At 37.3% G+C, this 25,453-nt stretch overlaps 1 protein-coding gene across 1 annotated transcript in view; it reads left to right on the top strand.

Annotated features, from left to right (window-relative positions):
* The window catches only part of LOC149285945 (myosin-IIIb-like), a 93,843-nt gene that overhangs the window by 59,449 nt on the left and 8,941 nt on the right, over positions 1–25,453 (top strand). The window contains exons 20-28 of the mRNA XM_089494666.1: positions 726–814; positions 936–1,065; positions 9,249–9,328; positions 13,148–13,225; positions 13,535–13,740; positions 15,762–15,873; positions 16,110–16,272; positions 16,928–17,008; positions 22,891–23,011. Coding sequence (XP_089350792.1) covers positions 726–814; positions 936–1,065; positions 9,249–9,328; positions 13,148–13,225; positions 13,535–13,740; positions 15,762–15,873; positions 16,110–16,272; positions 16,928–17,008; positions 22,891–23,011 — 1,060 coding nt within the window. The remainder of the gene's footprint in view (positions 1–725; positions 815–935; positions 1,066–9,248; positions 9,329–13,147; positions 13,226–13,534; positions 13,741–15,761; positions 15,874–16,109; positions 16,273–16,927; positions 17,009–22,890; positions 23,012–25,453) is intronic.

Genomic DNA, 25,453 nt, shown 5'->3' on the forward strand with positions numbered 1-25,453 from the left:
TGAGCCATTCTGCAAGCTATGTATTTTCTTGGATGAAAGAAGTCATTTTTTGATAATCTTGTCGTAAATATTTAGTCTTTATTATATTAAATAAAATTCTAGACATCAACAGATAATTCAGTCAATATTATAATGCAAATAAATAGACTGAAATACACATATATGTTAATACACTAATTTACTATAAAAATCTTACTTTGTTTAGTACATGTTCACTCTATTTCAAGTTACATTTTCACAATCGTGACATAGACACATATACGCACAGAAGAAAATGTATGTTGCCCTTGTGGAGCTTCTGTATCTTCTCCATGTTACTGATGGTAAAATACATGACTCACAAAGGACGCTAACAGCTGGGATTTAAGTGCCTAGTAATTACATTGGGACAGCTTTTTGTCATATGCTATTTATACCCTACCAAGGAATTTGCATACATTGAAAAAACTCAGTGTTTAGGTTTACAATTCATAAAACTGCTGCAAACGTAATGATTTTTAGAAAAAATGAAGTGGTTTTTTTTAAAACGCATAGGACTTTGTTCCCCCATTAAACCATTTTCTTGTGATAATGTAGAGGATATCCATATGGACTATAGTTTATTTACACTAAAAATAATTACTAATTAATAATATAAAACTTAAATATCTTTTAATGTATTTAAATGCTCATTTAACAAGAACCTGAATACATGATTTCATTTACACAAAGTGTATCCTGTGCAGATAAATTTGAAGATAATCTGAGATGTAAATACTTCTGGCGACCAAAATGCGTTGAACTGTGTTTTGGAATTCAGCACTATGCTGGAAAGGTAAGCAACTCTTTTTGATATAATGAGAAAATAGAATATTTGCAGATTTTCAATAGCTCATCAGATGTGGAAAGCGCTATTGGGCCTCTTTACTGAAACATTTTCTGACTTCTGCCCGCAGGTTCTTTATGATGCATGTGGGTTCCTTGAGAAGAACAGGGACACTCTGCCAGCGGACATTGTAGTCCTCCTGAGAACATCAGAGGACAAACTGCTACAGCAGCTGTTCTCAAGTCCACTGACCAAAACAGGTAATTCTGTAGGTTCTGATGTACATGGAGCAGGCTGATGAGAGGAGCATTGGGGGCCCAGGCATTTAGCCTATACCAGGCCCCAAGATTTGTGATGGTGGCCCTACTGCCAGGTGAAATCCCTTGACTTGTGACAGAACGTCCGTAGTAATCACAACACAACTGATCTATAACTGTAACAGCAGCAATGGATACACAGCCATGCATTTTAAAGATGGCTTTGTTAGATATATATTTGTTAAATATATCGATTCCAGGTATTGGTTAAGTTTTTTTGAGGGGTACAAAATGATACCTCATTATATCCAATGCTGTAAAAAAAAGGAAAGATGACATTTTTTGTAAGCCTTTCTTAGCCCAAAAGGACTGTGGAAGACCGCTGCCACTAACCTCACAATTAACTTTGCAGCCATGTAATATTTTTTTATTGCAGAAGACAGATCTGTTAAATATCCCTTTAATATCCGAACTGATACTAGTTCCATTGTAACTCAAAGGTGTTCTCTGTAGGTGTCGCTGTTAGCTTCCTTACTATAGATTCACCGGAACGTATTGCCGCTGCGAGCTTATTATCTCTACTATTTTTAGAACAGTAATTTTCTATCATGCCAAAACAATAAAGAGCTTGTTAGTGTTTGATAAAGCGGAAGATATTGTTATTTCTCTGTAGCTCTTGCTTTCTAAAAGTGCATTATCCCCTGATAATACTGAAAAAGAAAGTACCTGTATGTACTGAAGGTTTTATGGTAGAGCTTTGTAAATAGCCTGCTTTTTTTACCTTACAAATATTTTCAAGGATCCAAACTCAACTTTTCATTGTCAGATTGAAAAACAATTTAATGGCAAACGAAATAATTCTGTTGCTTTCACTCTAAAAATGACATGGTCACGTTTGTTGACAAAAAATAATTAAGTTCTGTCGGCCAAAAGAAGGTCAAAACCCCCCACAAAGATAAATGAGACTTTTATCCAATATTGTCCTAAGCGGTGGCATAGCTACCTGTCCTAGGCCTAACCCAGTGCAAGCGTCGGCTGCCAACCTCTACACTGTCCTTTCTACTGGGCGTCGGGACATCAAATCCGGGCGAGTTAAAAAATAATTCTTGACTACAAAGACAATTTCTTCCTGGATCAACCTTAACATAAGATTAACTTGTTCGAATCCCCGAAGGCCTTTGCCCACTAGAATTGTATCAAGCCTTGAAAATATACACTTACTCTAAAAACCCCTTTTCACCTGGCGGTGAATTCCGCATCTTAACTGTCCTGAGCATAAAAGATTTTCTTATGCTTAACTTGGAATGCGTTTCCCTCTAGGCTTAGACGATGCCCACATGTTGTCTGTAAAGTTCTAGTAAATATTGTTTAGGTTTATTTAAGTCACAACACCCCTTTAGAATAGACCGGAGCTGATGATTTAATCAGTGCCATCTGGCTTTACTGTGAGGCCTGCTTTTGGTACACCTATAGGCACGGTTACCAGGTGAGGTACATTCCATTACCCTTCATTACCCTTCCTAAATGATTCGATAACGTATATCTTGATAGCATTTTTTTCCACTTACTTTCACTTTACATAATAAAGTTAACATTATTGCATTTTGACTGCGTCAAATTAAAAACAATTGTGTCTTCCGAAGGGTTTGGTTAAAATGATTCTGTCTATTAATGCAAGCGCACGCAGCAGGGTGTCGAGCATGTATTTAAATCTCTTTACTGCCGTCCATGAATGCTCAGCTGATGAATGGAACACAATTCTGTGTATGCAGCTAATTTTGTTAACTCTACTTTCTGAGCTTTCTATTCCATTTATACAAAGAACAGCATCGATTCTACATATTTTTTCATGTACTTTATGTATAGATTTATTGTTATATATATTATTTATATATGAAGAAGACACATCAATAATCAAGAATTTACCTTACTGCGTTCCAATTGGGATCAGTGACGCTTTCTGGCCTAGGCTGACAAGGCACAGGTCTTGGAGCGGCAGTTCCCTTGCTGCAAAACCTAGGTCCCATCGGGCTCTTGGGTGATCAGGTCCCCCGGTGTCCTGCTGCTCAGTGGGCCGGGTAGAGGGGAGATCTTCGATCACAGCCTCCGCAGAGCCTCCATAGACTGCATTAGGAGGCCCTGCATGCCAGCCTTTCACATTGTATCTTGATGCTCCATGTCTTAAAGGCACCTTTTAATGCACCTAAGATGCTGACCGTGGAAGGTAAATACATATCTTGTTGGGATATTCATAGAACCTGGACTGTTGGTGAACAATGAAGACTGGGTTGGAAATTAGAATTAGGTGAAATGTTTTACCCATATCCAGAAAGTAGCACTTACTTTCTGTGGAAAATTTCCATGGAAAAAAACATGTTTCATGGGCTTTTCACTGGTCAATTGAATGCCAAGCGTCTTGATGTTTACATCGCATGACCATATGCAGTAAAACCATGATTGTGACTTCAGTAACTTCCACGGGAGCATTTGTTTCACTACATACTCTTCATAACATGTAAAGAGACGGCTACAGTGTAGGCCAAACCAGGATGAGGCTGCAGCAGCTCCGGTTTTAGACAACTTACATAGAAACATAGAATTTGACAGCATTATTATTATTATTATTATTATCTTTTATTTATATAGCACCAACAATTTACGCAGACATGAACCATTCAGCCCATCTATAGTCTGCCCATTTTCCCTGATGTAAAACTCACCTTCATCAGTCAGGATAACCAAATGCCTATCCCATGCATGTTTAAATCCCCTTATTCTACCACACTCTATTAGTCTCTAAAGAGTGCAACAATGTATGTCATTCTCATCTTCCATGTAAGATACCAGGTGAGGGCCTGATAATACACCTCTATCGACATAACAATATTAGAAGGAGTGACATCATAGCCTAATTTTAATTTAGAACTCGGGAAGAATCATGGCAAAACAATCTAGTGAGTGACATATTTGTGTCCCACAATGATAAGCAAAACAGCTGGCGAAATTGGAGAAGAGATGCGCAATGCCATTGGGAAAGATAAAATATACAGATCAAAGCCAAATCTCACATCTGTCATTAAAAAAATACAAATCAATATATTTAATGAATAATAAGTTATAACACCAACAGCGGGGCAAATGAATTCCTTGAGCATTTTACAAAATGGCATGCATGATTTAAAAAAAAAATCTGTTCATATCCACCTATTAAAGTGTACTCTGTTAAGCCGAATGATTACATAATCAATGTCATATCAAGACAAATGTCATTAAATTTACAGATGAGTCTTAAATAATTGTATGGGACATTTAAAAGGGCTTCAGACCCACTAGAGAACCAATTATTGGCATGTGCAGGAAAGAGAAGAAATATTGAACATATGTAAAAATAATGAATAAGGGAAAAATCATTAATTCACAAAATAAAAGAAAATGTGTTTTAATTGCTATAGAGAGATTCTCTGTCATCTCTGACAGGCAGACAGTCAGAGTAAACTATTGATGGACACAGGGACACAAAAAAAAGATATAGATAGATAGCTAGATAGATGTAGACAGTATTCTGATCATTAAATAAATATATCACAATGCAGTTAATGCGTTATATGTTCTAGTGAAAATCCCACAAGACGTACCCTTTTTGGACAAAAGTTTTGGGACACCTGACCATTGCACCAACAGGGACATTCATGGCATTCTAAATACTGTACATAGACATTAATATGTAGTTGGTCCCCCTTTGCAGCGAGAACAGCTTTCACTCTTCTGGGAAGGCTTTCCACAAGAGTGTTTCTGTGAGATTTTTCCATTAATCCAGTATTTGTGAGGTCAGACACTGATGTTGGATGAGAACGCCTGGCGTCTGGTGTTCAATGGGGCCACTCAAGTTCTTCCACACCAAACTCATCCAACCATGTCTTTGTAGATGTTGCTATTATGCTGGAATAGAAAAGGGCCTTTTCCCACAAACTTAGAAGCATAGCATTGTCCAAAATGTCTTAGTATGCTGAAAGGGACATACCAAGACATTTCGGACAATGCTATACTTTGTGGGAACAGTTTGTGAAAGGCCCATTTTTATTCCAACATGACTGTGCCCCTGTATGTTGACCACACCAATAGACCATTTGAGTTGACTAGGATATTATGTTTTCACACTCTGGCTGAAAACATACCGGTGTTGACTTTTGAGAATTCTACTAGTAGTTTCTCTCAACAAATCTCTGAGATCCAAATAAATCAATGATGAACACTTCATTTTCTAGAAGGGGGCTTTAGATCCTACTGTCCTTTTAATTAAGTTTGCATGCCAACCAGGCAGTTAATATACATTTACTAAGTCACTCTGATCAGATTGACCTTTGGCCCGCAGTTGGGAATCTCCTGGTCAATATGCCACTGATGTCAGCTTTACATTTCCCAACTCTACATTCAGGACCAGCACCAAAAAGCACATACAACCTAGTAGATTGCAAGCTTTTGTCCTGTCTACCCATTGTACACCGCTACCGAATATGATGGTGCTACATAAAACATTATAAAAATAATTTAATTGATGCCTTCAACACTAATCCTGTAGTGTTTGCTCACATTGAAACATCCTAACCAAAAATGATTTAGATTAATAGGAAGGCTTATCATGATGAGAAGTAACATAATCTCCCAGGTTTAATAATTCTGAATTTAAATGTCAACGGAAAGTCTCTATATGCCAAATGTTATGTGATCTCTGATCAGACACCTAAAGGACCAGTTAGATAATTTATAAAATATAATTTACACTAGTTAACATTTCAAGCTTGTCAGTGTTCTGCCCTGTGCTACTCTCAGTATGGTTGTATTTCAGAAAGTGGACAGAGTAGTGACATCATGTCATTGTCTGCACGCATCACTTGGTGACATAATGTCATATCACACTCCACCACGCACATAATTATTTTCACCACAAAATAGGCTTTAGTATGTGCCCATCCCCACCGTAAGAAGTTTGTTGGGACTGCCAAATAAGACAATAAGCAACTATGCTTTGTGTGCAGCAGCCATGTGTCCTGTCTTCATTCCCTCTACTCCAAGTCTTCTTTTCCATCAGGTCAATGTCCATTTGCCCAGGACACAGCCACTCTGAAAAGCGCACGTCTGCCATGTTTCCCCACTGTCCTCTGATAAAAGGCATTTCACGATATAACCCATGACATCTTGACCTTAACCAATGTCACTTTCAGTTATTATATCTGAGTATATACAGACTTCTGAAAGCAAACAACCCAAATTACTTCTATAGTGCATAATTTATTTTTTTTATTGTGTCTGCGCTATAGATCATACAGTAATATCCTTCAATCATCTCTATAGCTATCCTCAGAAACCCAAATGTCTTGGTACATTTAAAGAAAATATTTCTGCTTCAGTTCCTAAACTCAAGAAAGAGCTTATCTGGCAGTTCTCTACACAGCTGTACATTGTCAAGCACACAACTCCATATGAATTGCCTTTTAAACAGGAATGCTACATATTTATGCACACATCTAATCACACTATATGGCTCAAAGAAAAAAAGATTTACGGAACTGAATAAGGAACCTAAAAACACATAGATTTTATTTTGAAAAAAAATCAATTGAAGAAAACATTTACTGTTGTTTACAAATATATTATGGTATAATTTATAAGTAATATAATACAGTGATATATTTATTTACAATAATAATTCTGGGATTCTAGAAAAAGAGGGACATCATGAGAAGAGAGAGGACAGGGGTGGTCTAAATCCCAGAGTGGGACTGTCTCTTCTAAAAAGGAACAGTTGGGGAGTGTATGTGTGAATATTATATATGGTTATCTCCTTGCTTTCCTTAGTTAAACTGTCTCTTGTAGCTAAAGAATGCTTAACATGGGAATAGGGTTGTATTTAAACGGATATGAGATCTTTTGTAGGTGTCATGTTTGGTAAAGGTGTGTGGTGCGTGTGCAGGGATATATTGTTTATTCATATTTTAAATCCTTTGAAATGTGTTAAAAAGCTCCCTACTCATTATAAAAAAAGAAATCTGCCACCCATGGATTAGGACTTTGATGTCACCGATCCTTCTTCAAAGGGTTCTTACAATGCTATTAATCACTTCAGCCTCTGAAGACATAGCCAGAGAAAACATTTGGACATCTTGTGTTAAAATCAGTAAAACTTTGAAATACAGTACACTGCATGTGTGGCACATGAACATATCACTTCCTCCTCACTGGGTACGGTAACTAATATTCAGAGGGTTTTTTCTGTTTTATAGTAAAATGAAAGCTCTTCATCATCTGTTTTTTGTAATATAACTTTTATTAGTTTTAGGGCTGCAGAGAAATGATTTGCTTTATTCAAGTACAATTAACACTGATGGTAGAAATGCATGTAAAATATTGTATCTTAGCATTAAATATTTTTGATAAGACTACAAATACACACTATATGACCAAAATTACGTGGCCAGCTGGCCGTCACACATATATGACCTTGTCGGACATCCCGTTCCAGACCCATGGGCATTAATATGGAGTTGCTGTTCCACTATTTTGGGAATGTTTTCTGCAAGATTGTACAGAACACATTTTCAGTCCTCCAGACATGGACATACATAAAAAACACAGGGCAGGAGTGTGAAAACTGCCATGCCTCCCCCCCCAACTTCACCAAGCAAAATGTCCCACAGTTCCAAAAACTTATCAGTACTATCAGTGCCCCCAAACAGCTTGTCTGTGCCATCTTTTTCACCAAACAGCTTGTAAGTATCATCTTTGTCCCCAAACAACTTCTCAGTGCCCCAAACAGCTTGTATGTGTCATATTTGCCACCAAACCACCTTTCACCTCTCTAATTTATCCTTAACACTGCAGCAAGATTAATCTTTTAAAATTGCCCTGGGGCCCTCCAACTTCACTACAGTGCCACCTGTGTCCCAAACAGCTTATCAGTGCTATCTCTGTCCCAAAACAGCTTGCATGTGCCATTTTTGCCCCTAAACAGCTTTAATGTGCCATCTTTATCCAGAAACAGCTTGCCAGGGCCCCAAACAGCCTGTCTGTGCCATCTTTTGTTCCAAAACAGCTTGTCAGTGCCCCCAAACCGCCTGCCTGGGCCATCTTTGTCCCCAAAAATCTTATCAGTGCCCCAAACAGCTTGTCTGTGCCATATTTGCCAGCAAACCACCTCAATCCATCATCAATCCATCCTTATCATGGCAGCTAGACTAATCTTTCTCTTTTTCCATTCCTCATCTGCTGCTCCACTATGCCAATCACTCCATTGGCTCCTCATACCCTTCAAACTTCTGACCCTGACCTACAGAGCCCTTAACAACTCTGCACCCCCTATATCTCTACCTACCTGTCCAAATACACCCCTAACCACTCTCTTTGTTCATCTCATGACTTGGTCTCTCTTCTACTGTCATTACCTCTTCCCACTCCTATATTCAGTCATTCACCGGTGCTGTAGCCCTTCTATGGAATTCCCTTCTGCGTTTCATCAGACTTTTTCCCTCATACGCAACTTTCTAAAGCTCTCTGAAAACCACCTTTTTTGAGAAGCATACAACCTTTTCTCCTAACACTCAGCCATCATCTTAATCAAGCCATCTGAACTATCAACAATCTCAGCTGAGTACCTGGACCCTATTCACTCATTACCATCCAAGCAGTCCTCTCCTATTGCTTCACTTTCACTTCAACCTCCAACTAGGTTGTTAGCTCACAAGAGCAGAGCCCTCTTCTCCTCTTGTACCAGTTTGTTATTGTGTGTGGCTTCTTGAACTATTCTATTTACTTCCTGATTGTAACAGAGCTATGGAATCTGCTAGCACTTTATAAATAAATGTAAGGTCAGTGACCCCAAACAGCCTGTCTGTGCCATCTCTGCCGTCAAACAGCTTGTCAGTGCCCCTAGCAGACTGTCTCTGCCATATTTGCCCCAAACAGCCTGCCCGTGCCATCTTTGAACCCAATCAGTCTGCCACTGCCCACTTACTTGCAGGAGTAGCGTGTCTGTGCTGTGTGCGGACTGATCCTGTCAGACACAGCATGCAGGGACAGAGTGCCCCCTTGTTTGGAATCATAGTCGATTATCTGGCCCCGGGGGAAACTTTTGATATTTGGATGGAGTAATGCTTTGCCTTTTTCTGATTATTTTTTTCTTATGTTCATAGGTAACCTGGCACAGTCAAGAGCAAAAGTCACAGCAGCATCAAGGTCATTGCCACCTCAACTAAATGCAGGACGTATTAAGGTACGTAGTTATCTTTTGGATGATTCTGAACTTAGACAAGAATTTACATACTATCCAACAACGTAAATTAAGGTCTTGTTTTTATCAGCCCTAAAATTGGTTTTCTGAACTCCATCATTTCAATAGGCTTTATGCTTTTGAGTCCTTAGGCATGGCCATTACTTTCATGGTGCAGGAGGGGTAGCTGCTCCAAGTGCCACAAGGTGAGGGGCAGGTTTGAGCCATCAAGTGGCAATGCCTTCATGCCCCCTTCCATTTCCAGAAGCAAACATGACATCAGAGCGGGGTAGGATCTCCAACTTTGCCCCACGAGCTCTAGTTACGGCTTTGATGCTGGAAGAGAAAAAAGAGACAGAGATGACAGAAGATGAGAGAACTTGTTCGCAATATAACATCCAGAATAAATGATATATATGCTTTTTGAATATATGTAAAAAAAAAGTGAATGAAATGCTGTAATATTAAAGGTTGTAACTCCTTTGGTAACACAGCCTCTTAACGATCGAACATTAGTTTACACTAATATGTGACATAGAACAAATTTGGCATTATAAAAAGAAAATCTCTAGTGTAGTCAGAACATAAGACATAATTAAAATTGAACTGCACAGAAAAGATCATTTTGATGATTTATGTAACCAGGGATAAATTAAATGCCACTAATAAAAAACCTGCACTAGACTGAATGTGATATCCAATTCAGTGTCCAGGAATCTTAGTGTTGAAGCAGTAGGTCTTGTTTCTATTTCATGGGCAGGCAGCAAGCCTTGAAAGCAATACCACAAGTCACAAGCGCTGACTCCCTGGAATATGAACAGTTTGATGAGCTCAATGTGGATTTATCCCACTTCCTACATTTTACCGTTCTTATTCGCTACATGTTATATTGCTTAGATAAAAAACAAGATATCTATTCATTCAGGCACATAGAAGCCTGACTCTTCAGTTAATGTGTACTAAAAGTCTTATCATGTCCAGCCAACAAATGACAGAGTGTAAATGGCAATCCAGGGGAGCTGGAGAATCAGGGGTCTCAAATTCTTGATTGAAAATTAGCGGTATTGTTAATAAAACAAGACGACATTCTGATACCTTTTTACTCTACGCGTCTCTGTGCCTTGTACCATGCCATGCCCAAAAGGGACAGATATGCTGAACATTCTCCCTTCATTTAAAAATCCAGCTGAACGATCACTTCTGTTAAACAACTTTTTATGTCAGTTGTATTTCTTAAAGGAGAATATTCTGTTAATATTTTTTAGCCAGCATTTTGGGCAGTAGGTCCTGAGGTATGCCTCATGATATTTTGTTATTTATCTCCAGGTTTTATTTAAGAGGGTGATTCCACCCTTGGTACCCACATAGCCCCCCTATCCTACTTTTTTTCTTGATGTCACCCTTTACTAGGAGCTTATGCTGGAGGTGAGAGTATCAAGTGGTCTACTGCCATAAAGTCACAATTACTTGACACAGAAGGAAGTGTTTTATAAATAAATATCTGTAAATAGATTATTACTCTTCTAAATGTCTTACTGATCTGCATAGTCAACTTTCAAAGCGTCACAAAGTCACATGAAAAGTCTTGGGAAAGCCTTATACGGGAGGATTGGCACCTTCTGGTAGTTAGGAAAACTCTTGAACAGTTGATGCCATCTGAGGTCCAGGAAAACTCCCCCTACATTTAGTGCTCGACCTGGGATAATCTGAAACTTGGTGGTGCCCTGCAAATACAAAATGCAGAGCATTACATCTCATGGGAGCAGTTACTGAAAAGATCCCACACTGTACAATCCTTGTCACTTCTTCTTGGTATTCATTCCATACAGTACACTTTCCACTTGGGGCTCTACGCTTACAATCTCGGAATATGTCTTATTAACATTCATTAATTTTCATACACTTCGTATTCTCTTTTGATACTTTGAAATTTTTCTACATAACTCATGACTATTATGTTTATTGTCACAACGCCATTTTGTGTTCTCATGGACAAATGGTCCAATCAGCAGTACTAAAACACAGCATTTCATAAGAGTTATCTTTTTCTTAGCATTTGAAATTGAGTTTTTAATGGCGGGATATTTGGCATGCAGGATGCTTTCCTTAACTCACTTGGTAACAATTCAGGAATACAATCTGTCCTGTAAAGTCAAGTATTTACCCATAAGGTAATGGTGTTGTTCCACTCAACCTTTTTATTGTGTCATTGTTTTAACAAACATTACTGGTATGTTTTAAAGCTAAGCAGGCAATAAAGAGTTGGTTAATTGTATAGCTAGAGGCATTAGTAGCAGAAAGAAAGAGATGGTTCTACTACTTTACAGAGTCTCTGGTCGGACCTCATCTAGAGTGTTGCGTACCTCCATCCCCAGAAGGATATTGACAGAAGAGGACTACAAAAACGGTGAATAGTTTGCAGGACAAACATTATCAGGAAAGACCAAGGGAACTTAATAAGTATAGCTTGGGGTATGTAATAGAAACATTTGAATACTTTGTAATACAAAGTAATACAAAGCAAAAGAGGGGCGTTTATTTCTATTATTAGGAGGATAATAGTCTAAAACTAGAGGGTAAGAGGTTTAGATATATTCTAAGGATGTTTTACTGAGACGGTGGTAGATAAATGGAAAAAAGGTAATATAGTGGGGAGTTTTAACATGCATGTGATAGTTATTAAGTCTTAAGACAAGACCAATGAATGATCAAGGTCTCACCTAGGTGGGCCGAAGGGTTCTTGCCTGCTGTAAAATTCTATGTTTTATTCTAGTTATTAGAACAGAAAGTTTTTTCTGTTTCTACAAATCTACTATCAAATCTTTTTAAATAAAACATTCTAGTGTTTTACCCATCTGCGGTCTCTCCCGTATGTGTGTTGATCCAATTACACATGACTCACTTTAGTGAATTTTGAGACACCTTTGGGTGTTCTTATGGTCTGCTTGAGTCACCTTTTAAAATTTAGCATTATTTCTGCTACAGTGACCTCTCTCCCGCAGACAGATAGGAACCTGCAAAGTTATCAGAGCAAGTCATTAGAAGCTCTCTAGTGGATGACCTGAAAATGTTGTTCGATTTCAGATTAGTCTGTGCAGCTCACTAAAAGCAAAATATTTAACGAATCATTAGTTCCCTTTAATGGGTGAGTAAAGGCATTTCTTCATTTTGTGTACCTTTGGAAGAAAACCATATTGAATTGTAAATGGGGAGTGACTTAACCTGCTTCGAACAATTTAGTGGCGCGTCTAAACCTTAATTTGTTGTAGTTAAGGTAATGAATGCATGATTTAAGACCAGTGTACTCTTAAATCCTCATGCGTAGAATCTGCACTAAAAATGAATTAAAGTCAACTGAAACCTCTGCACTTAAGTGATAAATTGGGGTCTGTAGAAAAATGAAGTATGTTACATACAATGCAGTTTAGCCAGATTTTCTAGACAATCTAAAATCTTGTCTGGAAATTTGTTGACGGGCCTTAACAAACTATTAAAAGGTAAAACCAACATCCACTTAAACATGGATAGTTTAACCCTTTCACTGAATAGGTACCAACATTGCTTCAAATTACAAGCTACTTTCTCTGGGTGCTTGCAGACAATGATCCAGTCACCCACGGTCACCCACGATCACACACAGCCACATGCTGCTCCTGCGGGTAAGAATTGGACTGTGACCTAGGTGAACAAAAGAATCTTAATTATATGCAGAATATGACCAAGTCTACACATGGCAAATTAATATCCAAAATATACTTCTAGAACATATGGTTACAAAAATTTAACATATGCCTAACCTCTTCAAATATCTTTGTTTTTTAGGTGGATACAATGGAAATGATGAGACATCCAGAGGAGACAACGAATATGAAAAGACAAACGGTGGCCTCATACTTTAGGGTATAATCATGTATTTTTTCATTAACGTTAATGTAGGTAATGTAGCTAATTGGCTTTTTTAGATTGATAGTGTATGTTTTGGATTTGCTCTGTTTTGCTGGAACATAAGTTTTTCCTTTCTCTTGTAAATCTTTTAAAGAGGTTGTTATTTCTTTTACCGATATTTGAAAAGTTTGCCTTATGTTAAACTTAGATTTCTTGAAAAATCTTACACACATTTTAATGCACAATTGCAACAGATGTGTAAATTAAGCTTGACATAATAGCCCGTGCCAGTAATTCCCTATGATTATCCTCTTTCTCATATAGTATTCCTTGATGGATCTTCTATCCAAAATGGTTGTTGGACAGCCTCATTTTGTCCGTTGTATTAAACCAAATGATGACCGAGAGGCAATGAAATTTTCTCGGGAACGGGTACTCATGCAGCTGCGCTACACAGGAATTCTAGAAACCGTTAATATCCGAAGACAGGGGTATTCCCACAGAATTCTATTTGAAGAATTTCTAAAACGGTATGTGACAAGGCTTCATCCACAGATTTTCATAAAACAACCAGCTATTAATTATGGTTACTGTGAAATACACATAATATATTGGAGTGAAAGAAAAGCAATATCAATGTTTTTGTTAAATAATTCATTTTACCTGGTAGTAAAGAGTCTGTGGAGCTCTCAACTGGTTTTGTGCACTGATTCCATGTTTGAACCACTGGGGTCCCAATAATACCAAAGGAAAACTTCTAATTGATGTTAGGACATGTCACTGCCACAGCAGCAGCTCATTAGAGTCAATATGCTGCAGCCAGTAGTGGATGAATGCAGCCAAATGCGACAACGTTTATGTTTGTGTTTATTTTTATGTCCATGTTTAATGAGTATATTTTGCTTCTGCTATTAATAATGTGTCAACTGATATAAATAAGTTCTAAAAATGTCTGAAATGTTGAGAAGAAAGTGACAATATATCATTGGATAAGAAGTGACTATGAATGATCCTCATTCAGTGGCATATAATGTAGTGTAGCAGTAGCATATGGTTTATGCTACAGTATGTGTTGAAATCTAGGTTTAGACGGGTCACTGAATTGTACTCAAAGTTTATATAATTTATTAATTTTCCCTAAGGGCTTCTATTGTAAACAATTCAATGTGAACTGTTTCATTTTCTCAAACTGTACATCTAAAGTTCAATGAGTTACTTAATAAGCCTATGTAAAGATGATTACATACAATACTGGAGCAGTAAATTATTATATATATATTGGAAGTCCACCTGTTTATAACAAAGAGCAGCCACCGCCTCTAGCGTTTGCATAGCGGCTCTTCACTGAGTTGTTACTCTCTTACGTGAAAGATTGGCAAACAGTGAAGAAAGGAGAAGAGCTCAGGAAACAGAAATAATTAGCTATGCATGTTTCCCATATTTTACTGAACTCACCGCTAGCATAACATCTCTAAAAAAATACAGTTACACAGACTGAAAACAACAAAAATGAACTCTACCTGCTATAGATAGAAGAATATCAGGTGTCGGAAACAGATATTTTTAGAAGCTTGAAATCCTGCTGTGGCATTCGTTCCAAATTATTTTCTTGTGAGGGCTTTCAAGTGACTTTAAATATAACATTATTATCAAAAAATACACGTATGGATAAGAAATATTTAGAACGAAAAGGAAAGTTTTTGTCCATGTACTTGAAACTGTACAAAATAATTCTGTATGTAAGAGAGGCCATTTTTTAAGTTTGAAGATGTTTCTTTAAATGAAATATTGGGAATAGATAAACACATTAGTTGATGGTCCATGAAAAGCTTGAAATATTTAAAGGCAGAGATCAAATGGTAAACAGATTGACAGTTCTTTGTTCATATTCAAAAATCCATTAGGTAAGAATGAACACAAGCTAGCGCCTTATGGTAAATCTAAGGATGTGAAAGATTCTTAAGCCTGAAACTTAATTGGTACTTTGATCCCTCTGAGCTGCGGAACAACAAAAATAGATGAGCAAGCAGATTTCCCCTGGAATTTTCAAACAATTCTTTTTTGACAGTTGCATTTTATAAACTACTAGTCTGAGAACATGCCGGCACAGGGGTAAAGAGAATTAACATTTATCAATGAAAGCTGAAAAGGGTACAGAAGATATTACTATATAGAGCAGCTGTTCGGGCTGTTATTATTTTCAATGATCTCATTTCCAGGTGGTCTTCTTGTGTGAACCTAGTAGTGCTACTCTTTAGCTAGCCCTCGTTGGAAAATAATTATTATAACGATAGTATTGTGTTTGGTACTAAGAGGTTTAATCACTCAACCATTAGTTTGTAAATGAGCTACTGCCCCACCATATAGCGGCCATTATTAAAGAGAGGAAGGAAATCCAGTATTACACCGTAACCTGTATCTCAGCTTAAGTGAAATTTATTTGACAAAAAGGGAAAAGAAAAGGTCAATTCTTCATCTACTTTAACTGTACCAAGAAACCGATTCTTAGACGTAAGCTAAAGCTATCCTTTTCTATTTCTTTGTTTTCTAGGTATTATTACCTTGCCTTTAAAGCACATCAAAACCCACCGGCAACAAAAGAAAGTTGTAAAGCGATTCTAGAAAAGGCAAAACTCGACAAGTGGGTCCTAGGCAAATCTAAGGTAAAGGGCAGGGGATGTGCTTAACTATTGTTAGTGAACAAATGTTTTAAGTATGCTATAGACAGCTGTGAAGCATTTGTAAAAATACATGTTTTTATATAAATATAATGCCAGCTTACAGCAAAAAAAACCCAGAATATTATGAACAAATGGCCTGGAATAAATCTTCTGGAAACTGAAGTTAAATTACTTCCGCATTGAACCTTATGCTTCCTTAACAATATTCCCTGTGTTAGGTGTTCCTAAAATACTATCATGTTGAGCAATTGAACCTCTTGTTACGGGAAGTTATTGGCAGAGTGGTGGTGATGCAGGCTTACACCAAGGGATGGCTCGGAGCAAGGAGATACAAGCGCATGAAAGAGAAGAGGGACAGGAGTGCCACATGCATTCAGTCAGGTAAATTGATGTAAAGTTATGCTTTCAACTAAACTATGTATTTGTGTTTAAAGAAGCAATATTTATGAATTGTTCCTAGGGGTACAAAGGGTTTGGATGGAAGGAGTGGGAGAGGCATGGAATGGGGTCATACAATGGGCTGAGAGGGGCATAGATGTTCACATAGAAAATTAAATTTATTCTTAACCCCCCGGAATGCGATGTTGGTGAAGGTGAAGCATAGCTTCGAGTATGTTCCTTCCATACAGTAATTGTATACATATTTACCCCTCACCCACTGATCAGGCAGGGGTATACTTGATACCTTTTAGGTTATTTTATTTATCCATGCATTGGGTGGGGGAAGAGGTGCTTGATCACTGCCCCACCTCCCCAGTTCATAGGAGTCCTGGGAGCCCCCACTTAGTATTTTCTATTATTATTATTATTTATTTTATCTTTTAATCATTTATAGTTGCGGTGATGTTTTTTCTAAATCTTGCATGTTTCAGGTGAGGACATGTGAGTTTTTATTACAGACACTCGCATTTTAGTGAATTTATTTTGAGTGTTACCATGTGACACATACAACCTCGGTCGAGTGTGCTTTCTCAAATTGCACCCTTAACTTGACTAGCCCTTAACTAAACTGATGATATATATTTTTTAATTCTAGCATGGAGAGGATATTATACGCGAAGGAATTTCCAGGAATTGAGAGCCAGGAGAAATGGAGCAGCAACTGTCATTCAATCAGGTAATAACAATGTTTGTGCTAAGAAGGTGTCATCTAGAACCTAGATTTAAATAGCAACCAAGTTTATAGCCCACCGTGCTGCTTAACTTTGCAGGTGCAGAACAATGCTCTTCACAATGCTTAGTGGCTGTCCAGATGTCAGAGACCTGATACCTTTGTGTTCAGAAAATTCCCACCATTTATAGGTTTATATAGTAATCTTTCTCTCATGTTTAAAACTATACTTTTTTAGTATCAAACATCCACATGTTTTAGCTGTGCTAGGGTTTGGAACATTAAAACTGCTTGAGTTAAATCCACAAAAATATGTCATATGTATTCTGAACACAATGTGCTTTTATACTGTAAATATGGGATATTTTAAACCTAAGAGAGCTGCAACAGATGGAGCATGAGTAGTGATGGCATCTTTTAAAGATAAAGAAAATGAGATATGAGCATACGTGGGAACATCCAGGCACTGGCTACCCAGAGCTCTCCCTCTTTGGAATACAGGTGGGCGGATCCCTTGACATAAGTGGGCGGACCCACAGACATCAATGGACAGGGCCAATGATGTTGCAGGCAGGGCTAACCTCAAACTTCTTCATTCTATAAGGGGTAGGAGGGGGAAATGGAAGGGGTTTGTGCCTAAGCGCTGCTCCCGCAACCCCAAGATTTTGTGCAGTTACCCGGAGACCCGGAAAGGTGGCACTTCACCTGGAGTCTCCAGGCAAAACCCAAAGAGTTCCCAGGTACGGTAATGAGTGATATGAAAAAATATAAGTTTCCACTTTTAATAATTTACATTGAAAATAAAATAAGAAATTCATGCTTATGTAATCATTTCTAAAACTAGCAGCTAATGCCCTGTTTTTGTCATTTTACTGCATTTCCATTTCCTACAAGGGAACATTGCCCAGAATTAAAAAAAATTTGCATGATTTAGTGGAGTGGATTCCCTTTTTAAATAGCATCATCCATTGCCTGAAAACATAATTTTTCCCCAAGCTACTCTTGTTAAGGAAATGGATTTGCGTAACTGGGAAGCTGAATTTAAGTTGTGCCTGGAGGATATGAGGCTTTGTTAAGGAACAGCAAATAAATCATTATGTGGTTATATAATGGAGCAAATAAATTTCAAATAAATGCCAATGGAGAAAATATATACCAATTTAGCACAAAACATTCATCAGTGATCAATCACAGTTTAAGTATGCTTTTCTCAACATTATATCACTAATTATTCATATATATATACCCTACCGCTCTGTATGAAAGCTCTAGTTCCACTACCTCCTTAGAGGAGCCAGTCATTTTACCCCTTTTTGGACTTGGAGTGATATTCTCCAGATTAATGTTGCCTCATTTCTAATTCCTTTCTAATCTAAACTAATGTTTCTCACATTAGTTGTGGACAAGGATTCCATTTCGATCATTAATACACATGATGAAATGGAGGACATCATGGTAACACTACAGCATCACCACAGAGGATAAATTCATCTATCTTTTGTGTCTATCCTCTGTAAGGCTACTGTAAAGTTACTATGCCACACATCTGTCCTCTGGTGCAGTGGTTAATTGATAAATGGCGACACATTAGAACCCATATGGAAATACAAACTCCCCAAAAATTTAAAATATTCTGGTTATACTTGCACAAAACGAGGAAACCCACGGTCACTATGCAAGTAAGTTTCTCTACAAGGAAAAGCACTCGAGACAAAGTTTTCAAAAAGGCATACACAGAAAGAGATGATTGTACAGAGTTGCCGAAGTTATGAACAAACCACGAAGATCCAGCCCTCCTGCAGGCCTTTGGGAATGGGGAGGAAATTAAGGGATTGCCTATCCTTTCTGGGAGCGTGACCCCCGAAGATAAAGACTGGAGGATGCGGTTCTCATTGTGGGCTTAGTTATCTTTCACGGCGAACAGTTACATTACATGCAACAGGTAGGTACTCATTAGGCTGGAAGCATCCAAAATAAGTTATTCATTAAATAATTTATTAAATAAATTCCGTGTGCTATATGAAGAGATTTACCAAAATTTGTCCAATTCTTCCAAATGAAGGCCAGCTAGGGGAAATAGACAACTCTCATGGTATACCTCCCAAGTGTCCAGGTTTTCGGCCAATGTCCCCCTGTCTCACCTAGCTGCCCTGATGTTCCAGTTTTGCAGGCCAGTTGGGGAGTTCCTCTGATCTTCACTGACCAAGGAGCTGTAAAATCAATGATGTTCTGTACTGCTGCAGCACAGACTTCCATTGCATCTCTCCCATGACCACCAAACAACACTCTACTGCTGAGGACTGCAAGGCACACCAACCACACACCTCTGAGGTCTGGCCATTCTCCTCCCAGGTCCATTCACTCACCTCCCCACCTCTCGCCAACAAACACGTTCTCTACTTTGCGTACCCAAAACTATAGAGCCACCCCTGCGAGTTATTATTTTTGTTGTAATAAGATGTTTTCTGAATGTTTGTAGACTTTATTTTGTTCATCTTCTAAAAGTAACCTTATGACCATTTAATAGTATCCCTTAATTTACATTAACATCATCTACATACTGATAAAGGTAAAGGGACTCAAAGCCTAGCATATAGGATTTAGCAGATAGGATATAGCATTTAGAAAACATTTGTCATACATGTTTCTACAAACCAGCCCATATATTAATTTGTTTCCCTTTTATCCTCTACTCAGTAAAATCCTAAATGGGGGCTTATCCTGTTGTCCTTAGAACTTCCTTTTAGAATTTCTAGTCTGTTATGGGACCTTCACATACCAGAAACAAGATGCCTTTTCATGCTGTCAACCTTTTTAATCTGAAATGTAAATTAATTCTTGCTGGTACGCTTTGACAGAGATCAAAGTGTGGTATTAACCTTATTGGACCTCCACTCCACCAGAATCAGTTCCAAAGACTGTGATGTTAGCGTGGGGACCACTCATAATTGTTGTCTATGGCATTCCTCCCAAGTAGAAATCTGGCTACAAGTCAAGCTTTTCTACATCTGATTTCCCCTTTTTCTTGACCGTATCATTGCTATGAACTGTGTGAAATATTATACTATAAAGATTACTCTGCTTTTATTTAGGGAGGGTGTTCTTTCAGAATGTTGAATGGTTCTGACAACGATTGATCTCATACTGGTTGAAAACAGGAGCACGGCCCCCCCTAATGAAAATCTCTTAAGTGAGAGTTTTTCTTTCATTGCAGTCTTTTGGGGAATGATGAATTTGCATTTTAAAAATAAACAGATGCCTTTCAAATACATGAGCTGGTGGTCGAGAGATCTCTGTGGGCTTATGTACTTCACTACCCTCTGATCAAGTGGAGGAGACAAAAAAGAAAAATAATCTAGTGCAGGATACATTTCCTGTGGGTATGGACGTATACACACAAATCAAGAGTAGCTACTACACAATACTGCATTGACAACGGATGGCATTGTGTTACAATAATATGTACAAGATCATACCTCCATGAACACCTCCACTGCTGACTCTAGATACCTAAACATGACCTATTCACTATCTATTTATCTACCTATCCATGTATCTATCTACATTATCTATTTATCCATCTATCTACATTATCTATTTATCCATCTATCTACATTATCTATTTATCCATCTATCTACATTATCTATGGTAATATATTTAGTATTTAGTAATATATTTAGTATTTTCTTCTGTTGTCTGAAAAAACTGGTGGTGGTGGCAAGGTGGTGCTTTAAAAGTCAATCATTAGCTATTATAGCTAATATATAGTCACTATATATAGTCATCACAGAATAGTTATTTTTATTCATGTCTCCTTAGCTAGCATTGATCAATAGAGGTTTTAAAAACACATTGTTGTCCTTGGCAAACAAGGCTCATTAACTTAATCCTGTATGCTTTCATTTATGTCAGCTCAATTGTAAATCCCATTAAATGCTATGGAATATGGTGGAACTTTACTAAATAGCCAAATGCTAGCGCAAGGTATGGTGATCAGACCAGGTATGAGAGTACTTATTACTGAACCTAACCCACATTATCCTTTCTGTAAGAATACATATGGCCAGCAAAATAGAATACACTTCTGTTAATGCAGACATATCTAAAACAATCCTGTTCAGAACTCCAAGTTTCGCAAGGATTTCAATGCATTTTAAGCCACCTGGAACAAGGCGTCCTCAAAGCGTTTCAAAGCAGGAACAAGACAACAAAAGGTTTCAGCAATGGACACACAAAATGCGTTAGGTAAAATAGGTAATTGCTCTACTTTTTCCAATGTGTGGTTAATCAGATCAGAAAGCATTATATTAGTACATTAGATTATATTATATTACATTTTTTTAAATCTCATTTTTTTTTCTACAAAAAATGTTGAAAAAACATTCTCTTTTTCAGTTTGGTAGCAATCCGAGGGCTTTGTGACAACTGTCTAGTCTAAATGATTGATTACAATGGGATTTCCTTACTGGAGTGGCATACTATTGTAACATTGTCTTCTGGGTATTACTCTTAAAATTTTAAGAAATTAATCTAGTTTGTATGATAAATGAAGGAAACCTAACCAAATACATTTAGTCAGAGAAACACACAAAATACCCAAATAACCAGCAGATAAACCATAGGTGGAGTGTGTGTGTGGGGGGGGGGTGCCTTGCCCTTCCCCTGGAGGTCACACAGGATATTTAAACAATACATCACATACACATATACACAATACATCAGAAACAACTGCAAGAAAGAACGTTTGAGAAATGATGTAGTCTCAAATTAAATAAATGATTGAGGGCAAGACTGAATAGCAAGGAGCACAGAGTTGATGTGAGTGTCCAGTATGCAGGTACCTGCGGAGGGGACCGATAATACACAAATCAGAAGGACAGGTTAGAGAAGAGGAAATACATCAGGTAATACAATAAACATGGTCAGTGATAACCCATCTCTAAAGTGCAAGGAACAAGTCCAAAAAACTAAATATCCAAACACCATTGGAGGCACACTTGGTATTTGTGTCAACGTGAGATTTTTGGCTTCTTCTGGATCAACAGTGAAGTTGCACTTAATGACCTTGTCTCTTTTTCAACCTAAATTTCTATATTACTATACATGATTAGCTATAGCTTGATGATCCAGTGAGAAATCACTTTGCTGTTTTGCAGTCAAGAAGGATGTTTCCCTTTTTTGTTGAGGCACAATTACAAATTGCTTCATTGAGGGGGTTTTGCCTTTTTCTGTATTAATAGCAAGGTTGAACTTGATGGACTTTTTCAAGGTACATATACAATGTTTTTATACAAAAAAAAATTCTTTCCATACTGCCATAAAATCGAAATGATTGATATTAATAGATTGTGTGTATCAGTGACGCTTACATACAATATTAACGTAACAGAACAATGATTGATTGATACTCACAGTCGCTCCTGTATGTATATTTCAAACAAAGACTGTACTGAACTGAGCTTTGGATACAAAGCTCAAACGGGTCTGAAGATATTATTTCCAACACAAATGATATGGTCTGACTCCAATCCTTTTAGAATTTCCAGTCTGTTATGGCCCCTTCACATACCAGAAACAAGATGCCGTTTCATGCTGTCAACCTCTTTAATCTGAAATGTCAATTCATTCTTGCTGGTACGCTTTTCAAGAAGAAGAAAAAAACAAAATTAGAAATAATAATTAAAAAAATTACATAAAATTACATAAAATATGTGGAACTAAAGGAAGAGGATTCACTTGTATTAACCTCAAGATACCAGTATGGTGTTCTGTGATATTTCAATATCTTGCCATGTGAGATCAGAGATATATAACTGTCCAGCATTTCTATACATCGTATAATCCTGGCTAGTCCTTGTAACAATTGCCTCTTTTTTGTTATTTTCAGCCTTCAAGGGATATGTTGCCCGAAGAAACTATATTGGATTAAAGAATAATAAGCGGGATGCCTGCAAAGATTCAATTTCAAACAATGAACCAGAAAACTTTAAATCGAACATTGGTAAAAGGTAAATGAATCCCATTATGTGTCGCTAACCCTCAATGAACACATACACTGCAAATGTGCCATAATACATGTTTGCCATTATTATTTAATATGCCAGCGAAATAAATTTTTTTTTTTTTTCCCCCACATATTATGGGCTGTTTATTGGACCATTCCATTGGTTGCTATGGTGATACAACCTCTTTTTTTAGGGTTTGTACTATTTTAACACATAATGCTAAGAATTTTTGATTAACTTCCCCAGCCCTAATTAAAAGTTGTAAAGTATATGCCAAAGTCAAACAAGTAACTCCAATGGCAGCATTTACAGAAAAGCACTATTTATTGATAATAATGAAGTCAATCCTCACCTGTACAGTAAGGGACTTCAAAAATGGATAGAAAATATCAGGAAAGACGTTTAGTATGTATAGCTTAAAGAAAAAAAGAGAGAGGGGATATAATAGAAATATTTAAAATAAAAAGACTTTGTAAGTTACAACAGGTTCAACTTTGCTGTGCAAAGTATGTTTAAATCAATCAATTAGGTGCAAGTAGACATACATTGCTCATACATTGTACTGTGTTTTGTGTCTGATGTTCAAAAACAAAAAGGAAAAAAGGAAAGAAAAAAATAGAAAAATAAAAAAATGTAGACGTCGCACAAAAATTATATATGTAGCTTATACCGTTAACTTGGGCAGGAAAATAGCATAAGTCCAACAAAAAGCAGTATATACAGAACTATTTATAAAAGAAAATACCCCAAAATAGTAATTATCCATAACGGCATAAATGGAGACATTTCACCCATAAAAATGTGGTTTAAATGGAGCTCCTCATTAAAAATAATCTTCTGAAACTATTACCTGGGCTTAGCATGGTGTATGACTTCTAGGGGCAGAAGGTAAGTAAATGACCAAATAACTTGCAGAGGTCTTGTTAAGAATGTGCAAGGGGTGAAACCAAGTGTCAAAAGGCAAGAACAAAAAATACTTTCCTTTTTCTTTGATCGGGTTTATAGCTGCAGCCCTATAAACACTCTCCACGGAATGTTGAAAGGAATATACAAATTGACTTCTAGGTCTAGGGGCGCTTCAAAACACACGATATCGAATCACTCATAAAAAATAAAGCAAAAGTAAAAAAGAAAAAAACAAATAGTGTGATACAGTAAAAAAAAATTCTGGAATTTTCGCACAATACTTCAACAGTTGCACTCACAATGTATATAGATCTTTAGCGCGTGTATCAACCACCCTTCGCTATGTTTACTGGTTCCTTAACCTCGCGTGCATGGAAGAAAAGAAAGATCCAATAGGGTAATATCTTTAAAACCACTATTCTACGCGGTGAAGTAATACACTCACGTTTAGATGGAAGATATCAAGCACATCTGGTAGGTTTTCCTGAATTGGTGATGTCTGGATGGCGTTCCTGGTGCAGCTTTGCTGAACTTCAGGTTCCGCTGAGTTCCGAAAGGTTGTTGCTTTAGTATTCCGGTGTGAGTTTCTTGTAAAGTGCAAGTGCTTGTGTGAATTAATTATTATGATTAAGAGTGTAGTGGGTGGTGTATATTCAGCAGTTGATCAGCGGATTCTATGTGTATAATGATCAATATAAGAGACCAATAAATATAATAGAAAAAAATAAATAAATAATTTAATCCGGGACTTAGCCCTTACAGAATATTGATCGGCAGACCACACTATATAAGTGTTTGGCAAGTCTTGTCCGAAAACAATTAATAAAAGCAGTATAAAAATATATTCCAAGATCAGAAAATAATGAAGTAATAAAAACAGCCAAGTAAAGTCCAAAGTAAACAATCCTCGCGTTTTGCCGGTAGCGGGCTTCCTCAGGAGGTATTAATAATTAATTCACACAAGCACTTGCACTTTACAAGAAACTCACACCGGAATACTAAAGCAACAACCTTTCAGAACTCAGCGGAACCTGAAGTTCAGCAAAGCTGCACCAGGAACGCCATCCAGACATCACCAATTCAGGAAAACCTACCAGATGTGCTTGATATCTTCCATCTAAACGTGAGTGTATTACTTCACCGCGTAGAATAGTGGTTTTAAAGATATTACCCTATTGGATCTTTCTTTTCTTCCATGCACGCGAGGTTAAGGAACCAGTAAACATACCGAAGGGTGGTTGATACACGTGCTAAAGATCTATATACATTGTGAGTGCAACTGTTGAAGTATTGTGCGAAAATTCCAGAATTTTTTTTACTGTATCACACTATTTGTTTTTTTCTTTTTTACTTTTGCTTTATTTTTTATGAGTGATTCGATATCGTGTGTTTTGAAGCGCCCCTAGACCTAGAAGTCAATAGAGGTCTTGTTAAGACAGCAGGATTGGTACTCAGGATCGGTACTCGTGCGGACCAACAGTTCATTTGAACATCAGACACTTTACAGATGTTGCATTAAAGTGACCTAAAATTGTCTGT

Source organism: Sceloporus occidentalis, unplaced genomic scaffold (genome assembly GCF_023333645.1).
Source record: "Sceloporus occidentalis isolate IW3139 unplaced genomic scaffold, rSceOcc1.0.p SCAF_74, whole genome shotgun sequence".
Lineage (NCBI taxonomy): Eukaryota > Metazoa > Chordata > Lepidosauria > Squamata > Phrynosomatidae > Sceloporus > Sceloporus occidentalis.